The sequence below is a fragment of the Alligator sinensis genome, unplaced genomic scaffold (assembly GCF_000455745.1).
Source record: "Alligator sinensis unplaced genomic scaffold, ASM45574v1 scaffold1097_1, whole genome shotgun sequence".
Taxonomy (NCBI): domain Eukaryota; kingdom Metazoa; phylum Chordata; order Crocodylia; family Alligatoridae; genus Alligator; species Alligator sinensis.
In genome coordinates, this window is record NW_005841950.1 from 453,846 (window position 1) to 462,618 (window position 8,773).

At 49.5% G+C, this 8,773-nt stretch overlaps 1 protein-coding gene across 2 annotated transcripts in view; it reads left to right on the forward strand.

Annotated features, from left to right (window-relative positions):
- LOC102385016 (zinc finger protein RFP-like) overlaps positions 1–7,248 on the forward strand; it is a 16,791-nt gene extending 9,543 nt beyond the window's left edge. Inside the window, exons 4-9 of one of the 2 annotated variants that reach the window (XM_014518370.2) lie at positions 1,817–1,912; positions 2,377–2,607; positions 2,836–2,858; positions 3,516–3,631; positions 6,283–6,348; positions 6,617–7,248. In XM_014518370.2, coding sequence (XP_014373856.1) covers positions 1,817–1,912; positions 2,377–2,607; positions 2,836–2,858; positions 3,516–3,631; positions 6,283–6,348; positions 6,617–7,206 — 1,122 coding nt within the window. In that variant the 3' untranslated portion in view covers positions 7,207–7,248. The remainder of the gene's footprint in view (positions 1–1,816; positions 1,913–2,376; positions 2,608–2,835; positions 2,859–3,515; positions 3,632–6,282; positions 6,349–6,616) is intronic. The other variant, XM_025199872.1, reaches the window with a different exon arrangement.
- The last annotated feature ends 1,525 nt before the right edge of the window (positions 7,249–8,773 follow it).

The following is an 8,773-nucleotide window of genomic DNA, read 5'->3' on the forward strand; positions in this document are numbered from 1 at the left end:
TGAAGCACCTATGCAGACACTGCAGAGCTGGGTCAAACTAACACGTTGCTTCTTCTGGTAAAACCCTTTTTTTTTTTTCTTTTTTTTTTTTGTTAAATCTCTGTAAGCAGCCTCTGTATACTCCTTGATCAGGTTTATCCACTGAGCCTACCTGGATGGTATCAGACTCCTGTTTTATTCTGTCTACCTGAGTTCCAATTAGCTGGCCCTCCCTGCCTCAGTCACATCTCCAGCACTAGGTGCCTTTTACAGGGCACACCCCAGCCCCAGCCTGCAGTCCATGCCACGCCATGCCAGCACCCAGAACACTGCAGCACCTGTTCTGCTCCAGCCTGGCCTGGCCCACTGGTGTGGGGGTGGGGGTGTACCCAGGGTCACCCCGACTTGCAGCAGAGAATGCAGGTGTCCGGGGGACCTGGTATAATTAAATTATTGGAGAACATTATCAGCCAAAAAAAGCTGATAGCCAATAATGTTAATTTTCCTTTTTTGGTGCTGATCTGATACACAACCAATATACCGATGCACCCCTATTAGCTATCAGGAAGAATTTTCTCACTAGGAGGGTAGTGAAGCATTAGAACAAGTTACCTGGAGAAGGAAACTCCATCCTTGGAGGTTTTTAAGACCCAGTTAGACAAAGCCTTGGCTGGGACCATCTAGTTGGGGGGTGGTCCTGCCTTGAGCTGGGGGATGGACTAGATGTGACCTCCTGAGGTCCCTTCCAACCCCAGTTTTCTATGATTCTGAGAGAGAGCAGGGTAAGGAGCCCCTCTTCATTTGGACTGTTTCATTCAAAGCTGAGAAGTGGATTGGGAGCTGAAAAAGCAGGGAAGTTTGGTTTTCTCTTCAGGTCTATGAAAAGCAAAAGGGAAGAGGATGAGATTTATGAGTTCTAAAACTTTGAAAGAAATTTCTATTAAAATAGTTAATACCACCGTCTAATAAATTAGTTATAAATGTGTACCATGTTTGATTAAAAAAAAGTTTTCTGTATCCAAAACATTAAAGTTTCATTTAATAATTTTTTATTAAATTCAAGTTGTGATCTTGATACAAATATGAGCAAAAAATTAATCAGGTAGTGAATAAGAAATATTTCACCAGTTGAGAAATCCTACATTTTAGTATAACAATCCAAATGTTAAGCTATATATTTAATATATATTAATATAGTGCATGTTACAAAATATTATGCATATGCTATATTAATGTGGATATATTGTATTGATATGTTAAATATATTAATATGGGGGGGTGTGCGTGTGTGTGCGTGCGTGCATAATTTGTGTGCTTAGGAAACATATTACCAAATCTACTGTAAGAACTGTATTTACTTATATATCAACATGTTTTGATTGCTATATCAAACAATGAAAATACACCTCCTTTTTAAAAAAGAACACAAAATACAATGGGAAAGTTGATAAAAATCAATTATTTAAATTCGGCTTTTTTTGCTTGCTGATTTAAATCGTGACTTAAATCAGCAATGTAAATGAACTTGATTTAAATCAGTCCACCCTGCCTGAATAAGCCCTCAGGGAAGGCTGCCTTGTGGTCTGAGTCCCTGACAGCTGGCTCTTAGACTGTCCAGCATTATTGATCCTGATGTTAATGATTTAATAGTCCATCTAGGTAGCAAAGAGGAACTATATCATGGATGGCCACTCCTGGACAGTACTATTAGTTCCTCTTGCCACTAAATGCCATTGTATTGTATCCAGGCAGCAACCTTGGTTGTGCATGTGAATAAAAGACTCCAGCTGTCCCCTTCCCAAAGGGCAACTGGCCCATGGAAATTTCCTTCCCTCAGGAACAAATTCAGACCCAGCTGGAGATTCTAAGGGAAAAAAGAAAAAGGCTTGAAAACCTGAGAGCAAGGGAAAGTCAGAAACACCAGGCCTGTCAGGTTGGTACTACTCATGGTTACTAGTGATCAGGAAAACCTGGGAAGGGTTAAAGGGGATGTCTCCTTCTTGGTGTGCTTTGCAGAATCCTACATGCTGTTTTGTGACCGTGTGTTGCTATGCGTGGGGGCAGATGCATGCAGCCAGGCCTTGCCAACCCACTCAGCTGCAGTGAGGGGGATGCTTTCCTTGGGGCAAAGTCAATAACTCCCCTTAAATGAGATTCTAGCCTGTTGGACTGCAGAAAACCCTTCCAAACCCTTCCAAACCCAGATGCCAGGCTGGATGCTGCAGTCTGCTACTAGACAGGTTGAAGGCAAGCGAGCAAGAGAGCAGCCCAAACAACCTGGGAGCTTTAGCACTCTGGTTCTTCCATGAATCAGGCCCCCAGGGCCTTATACAATATCCCGTGACTCTTTCCAAAGGTTCACCCCACCCCTACCTGGTTTCTCTCTGTTTATGACAGGAGAAGGCAGCAGCTGAGAGGAGGAAGATTGTGTCTAAATTTGAACAATTGCACCAGTTCCTGGTGGAACAAGAACAGCTCCTGCTGGCCCAGCTGGGAGAGCTGGAGAGGACAATTGGGAAGAATCGAGAAGAAACTGTCACCAAACTCTCTGAGGAGATTGCCCGTCTCAACAGCCTGATCAGAGAGATGGAGGCAAAGTGCCAGCAGGCAGCCAGTGACTCCCTGCAAGTGAGACATTATACCCCTTGGATCCCTGTGCAGTGAAGAAAAAGCTCTGAATCATGGGCCTGGGTGGAGGAACCACTAGACCGGGGCTTGTAAAGAGGGTACACTTATCTAGGTATTTGCAAGTGGTAGTCAAAATCTAAGGGGAGTGTGTCAAAATTATCTTGGTCTCCAGGGTGTAGCAAGTAGTACTGAGCGCTCTTTTCCCTTTTTTCTTTCTCCACCTCCCAGGACATCAGAAGCACGCCGAGCAGGTATGCAGTTCATTCTTACTCCCCATATTGGGAAGAGGCCTGGACATAGTGTGACAGCCAGATCTCCCCAGGGCACTGCAGCACAGCACACGGGGCAGCTTCATTATTAGGATAGTGATCTTTGATGAAGTTCCTATCCTAAGGTTGTTCCTTTTTAATACAAACCCTGGGTAATGATACCACATTTACTTGAATCTAAGACAACTTCAAATTTAAGATGCCCTTCCAATAATTAGATTCTATACATGAAAAATATACAAGTTTTGTTATACTTTTCTATGCGTAGAATCCAGTCATGGGAGGGTTGCCTTAAATTTGTCCATCCCACTACTATACTGGGGAAAGAAACAGCAAGAATCTGGGCCTTTGTCCCCTTGGCGCTGCAGCATCATTTCAGCCAAGAGAGCAGAGCCAGCTCACTGTGGAATCTCAGCTACTTTCTGATCCCAAGGAATGTCATGGATAGTTTGGAAATAAAGACCGTAAGTTGGCTCAAGTGGAAGGGGATGGCACTGCTACTGTCTGTGCTACAAGTGCCCTGGGCCAAGATACATGGTGGGAGTCATCCTCCAGGTCCCTCCACAGCAGTGTCACTGCCATGTAGCTGAGTTACTAGAGGGAACAGAATAATCCAGAATTGTGTTTTTTTTTCCCCAGGTACAAGAAAGGACCTTTTCACCGAGCAGGGGCAGTTACCCCCAAGCTGGAAACAAGACTCAGCAAGTTGTCTGAACAACATTTAACTCTGCAGGAGACTCTGAGGAAGTCTCAAGGTACCAAAAGGGATCTTGGGGTGGGGAATTGACAGGGTTTAGGCCCTACTACCTGGAGGAGGCTTGAACCTCTCTCTATCCTCCTACCATACTCCTCTAGTGGGTGCAACACAAGTCATATATTATTCAGGCCCCTCTTTGGCACTCCCTTTGAAGTTGCCCTCCTGGGCAGCCATGAGCAGGAGCAGTGTGCAGCTTGGGGCTCAGTAAGGTGGTTGCTGGCCAGGAAGCAAAGAGCCCTGCATTTTAGCCTAGACCCTTGTTCCAAGGTGGGCAGAAGCTTCTCTTTTGTGCTGCTATAGTAGGATGATACCTGAGAGTCACCATGATGCCCCCTAGTGGCTGCCTTGATCCCACCAGGCTTCTGCTCCAGCCTCTCAGGGTCTCATCCCGCTTCCTCTCCTGCCATGCCTTGGTGTTAAAACATGAGGGAAGGGTGCCCTCAGGCTGGTGAGCCAAGGGTGTTTTTTCTCTTTCTGTATGGGGTCCTTCTCTTGGGCCCTACTTGACCCATCTCACTTTTGGGTTCTGACTCTCCCCCTTTGGCCCACAGTCTCTTGGCCTTGGGGCTTCGGACTCTGCTGGCCTCAAATTGCCATAAGAACTACATTTGTGTTCTCCTTCCATCCCCACAGCCATACCCATGCCTCAGAAGTTATTCTGGCCATAGTTTAGTTATCTGCTAGAGGCCTCAGCCTCTGCCACACTTGGTCCTCTGGTATAAACTAGAACAAAAAAAATACAAGCAGCTGCCTTGCTACCTCCCCACTCTCTGGCTCTCATTCCTGGGAGTACCTGGCATGCCAGTAGCTCTCACTCATCACCAGCCTGGGCTGGCAGGAGCTCCTCTTTCTTCTAAGTTCAGGGCTTCACTGCTGATCTGCTCCCTTTCCAGTCAGGTGCTCCCCTGACTGGCTGCAGGTGTACCCTTTCAGTCTTCAGGGTGGCTTATGCTATTCCTCTGGCTACTTTAGCAGTGCCCTCACTGCCTAACTGGGGCACCACCCTATCCTTCTATTACTAGGCAGCTAGCCCTGCAATAGGCTATGGGCCTTGGCTGCATATTCTTCTGCACCTAACTCAAAATTCACTATCTTACCCCCAGTTGGGGACATCTCTGCTGCGGCTTCTCCATGCAAGTAACAGGAGCCCGTGACTCCCTGTTACAGCTGTCCTCTGCTCTTTTTTACCAATGATGATATTAGCAACTCAGCTTTAAAAGGAGCATTAGAGAAAGGTCTAGCTAGTGGCTGACCTGTGGTGTGGGGGTTAAAGTGCTATGTTAGGTGCTCAGCGATACCCATGTTCCACCCCTGGTTCTAGTGGGAGACCTGAAAACTAGGGCTCTGCGCAATTTCACCGGGTGTCTCTTTCAAAGCTGTTTTGGCACATTTTGAGCTTGAAACAGTGAAATCAAAATGAAACAAAAGGCTTCAAAAGGAAACGAAGACACTCAAAATGTTTCGAAGCTGGGCTTACTTGGCTTCAGTGTCAGTCCCAGGCGGCAGCGGCAGTGTCCTCTCATCCGGCATGCAGCTCTGGGGGCCTGCACCCCTAGGAGGGCTGTGGGGCTGTGCGGGACTCCTCCTGGGGGTGTGGGCCCCGGGATCTGCATGCTGGATGAGAGAAGGCTGCCACTGTCACCTGGGGCCAGCAGCAGCAGCAATCTTCCCTGTCACTGGGTGCAGGCTGTGGCCAGCACCAGTCCCAGGTAGCAGCGGCAGCCTCCTCTCATCTGGCGCACAGATCCGGGGGCCCGCACCCCTGGGAGGAGTCTGGCACAGCCCCTCAGCCCTCCTGGGGCTGCGAGTCCTCGGATCTGCGCACCAGATTAGAGGAGGCTGCCACTGCCAGCAAGTGTCAGGAATTGTGTTTTGAACAGTTTGAGGTGCAGTTTTCCAGAAATCTCTGCACCATCCCCCTGAAACTTGGCAGGCTTCATGCCCTCAGAAGGGGCTACCATCCCTGCATTTTTCATCCAAATCAGGCAAGAAATGACAAAGTTTTAGGCATTTTCATGATTACCTGTTATAGCCTGTGGGCGAAATGTCAAAACAGCGAAACAGTTTTGATGAAACGAAATGGGACAGTGCTTCAAAACGAAACAAAATGAAACACTGTCCCTTGGAAACAGTGAAATGGATGTCAAAACAAAATGATGTTTTTTTGCACAGCCCTACTAAAAACCCAGAACCCAGCTTCCTAGGCCCTGAGCTAAGGGGTCAAAAGAGCAGTACGTGGTCTGTGTGTTCCTGAGGCTACGGCCAGCTGCCACAGATTTTGTCCAGCTTATTCTCAGACATGCAAACCTGCTCCATATTTGTAAGGGTTGCACGTATGAGCCATACCAATGCTGAACACGATCACTCCTTCCTTAGAGACATTTCCTCTTCCATTAGAGAGAAACTGAACATGGGGGACTGGTATAGCAAGTCCCAGGAACAAAGCATTTGGAATTGGCTCAGGGCTGGCAGGAAGCTGCTCCAGCACCTTCTGTGGATACAATAGCAGCAACTGCTTGAAGCTGGGTCAGAGCTGCCACGGACTCTTTGCTCAGTCGCAGGTGCTCAGGACAGAGGGCGGAGCTGGGCCAGGAGATGTCATTACACAGCCAGCACTACATTTCAACTCTGTGACACTTTCTTTTGCAGGTAATCTGCCATTCAGCTTGGAGAAGGGCAGAGGGGACCATGAGGGATCCAGCACTTACAGCCGGGGTAAGTGCTGGAGTAGAATGTCCTTATATATACAGAAATTTCCCAAATGCTCCCCTCCCTTGAGAAAAGAAACACTCTCACAGCCCAGCACTGCCCCAGTGCCAGGCTGAGGAGCTGTGGATCCGTCTCTGCTCAGGGACCTGGGGCAGAGGCAGCTCCTGGGACCCATGATGGTCCCAACCAGAATGGGGCTGCTGGGAGGATGAGGAATGGCCCCCACCTGCCTCAGGGCTGAGCTCTGCCCTGACACTCTGATTCTCTCTCCCAGTTCAGGTGTCTCTGGATCCACACACGGCTCATCCCCGGGTCCTCCTCTCTAAAGATCGAAGAAGTGTCAGATGGGCAGTAAGACGGCAGCGTCTGCCTGACAATCCTGAGAGATTTGACTTGCAGTTCTGTGTGCTGGGCTGTGAAGAATTCACCTTGGGGAGACACTGCTGGGAGGTGGAGGTGGAGAAGGGAAGGTTCTGGGCCATTGGGGTCGCCAGAGAATCTGTGAGGAGGAAGGGAGAGATCAGACTTAACCCTGAGGAGGGGGTCTGGGCTGTGCAGCGATGGTTGGATCAGTTCCGGGCTCTCACTGCCCCTGGTCCCACCCCCCTGTCCCTGCACCAGGTGCCCAGCAGGGTGTGGGTGTGTCTGGACTGTGGAAAGGGGCAGGTATCATTTCTCAATGCCGATACCGAGGCCCCAATCTTCACCTTCCCACCAGCCTCATTTGCTGGGGACAGAATCCAGCCCTGGTTCTGGCTGTGGGAGGTGGGATCCCAGCTTAGACTGAGCCACAGAGATGGGAGGGGCAGAGACCTCCCGCTGATAATGGTAAATGATAAAACTCACATCTCCTGCTCTCAGTAACCCATGAGGAACTCACTCTGTGATTCTGGAAACTCCAACAGATTAAAGGATATGTTCTCACTGCTGCAGGTGTGTCTGAATCTGTCCATCTGGGTCCTCTATTGCTCTGGAGGACTCCAGTAGGGCTGGCAGTGCAGTTTGCCCCTTGGGAGTCCCCCAATTTTGGAGAAGCCCTCCACTCCCTGAGTACAGAGCATCCCATCGTGAGGGCTCCCTGCAAAGTGTCCATTGGCAACCTTTAGCATGGGAGGCCCTGCTGGGAGCTGATGTCTATGTGAGACAGTTTGGGGTTGCAGGCTCTGTTGTGCCACAGACTTACTCTGGGGAGCTGCTGGGCTGCTTTGAGTTTGGGTTGGTTTTAGTGGGCAGCTGAGGTCATGGGTTGGTTTTAGTGGGCATGGGTTGGGGATTTCCACGGAAGTGCAGCTGGCTGTTTCCCTTCATGCTGCAGGAGATGTTTTATTTAATGTGTATGTAACCCGGGTATGCCCAAGGGTGTGCCCTATTCTCAATTGAATGGGATGGGTAGGCTTGAGGGGGTGCTGTGACAGGGATGCCAGAATTTCAAGCAGATCCCTCTTTCCTCTATAGAGTTAGCCCAAGCCCAAAGTTCTTTACTATATACAATTTATTAAGTTATAATATACATAAACATAAAACTAGATATCATATACATATATTTACACAGTGAACACTAACCAATAACCAAGGTCAAACACTAAATAACACTATTTACAATATCACAATACAACATTTCAATTACAAAATATAAGGCATAAACATGAACAATGTTAATAACATCTGTTCCTTAATATAGTCCCTGACCCATGGCAAGAGATAGTTGTCCTTCCAATGGGGTCCCTTGATGGGGGTGTCCAGGAAGCACCAGGGGCCCCTCTCCTTAGGGCGTTGACTAGGCAGGGGGCTACTCACCCAGCCCCTTCTCTGGGTTTGCCCACCCCAAACGTTTTTCCCCTGTGGGACCCAAGGGCCCAATGACTCACGCTTCCTCTGGTGGTGGTGGTCAGGGTGCAGCTCTATGGGGTCTCCTCTGCTGGAGCACCTCTCCAGGCCTTTCCCGCACCACTGAGCTCCTCTCCGCCCTGTGCCCTGCTCTGGGCATGGAGGGCTCAGCTCCTCTCAGCTGCTGCACCACTGTTGCTGCCTCCTGGGTGCTGGGCCTGGGCCTCACACTGCAGCACTATTTTTCCATGCCCTGGCTTTGGCACCAAGGGCACTTTTAGCACAGGCTGGGCCCTTCAGGCTCCGGTCGACCGTCCTCACTCTGGGGGACTAACCCAAGCAGCTTCCACTGATCCCTTGCTCCCAAGGCTCGGGCTTATGCACTGCCCTGCACACCATGGGACCTGGCCACTTGCTGGGAGATGGGGCCTGAGCTGCCTCACTGCAGCCCCAAGGCCTTTGGCCTGTGTGCTGCCCCACGCACTGTGTGGCCCGCTGGCCCTGCCAGGGTTGCAGATTCGAGCTGGTGCTTGCGGCTTCCAAAGCCTGGGCACCGTGCACTGTAATGGGCTTGAGCAATCTCACACCGCAACCAGGGCCAGGT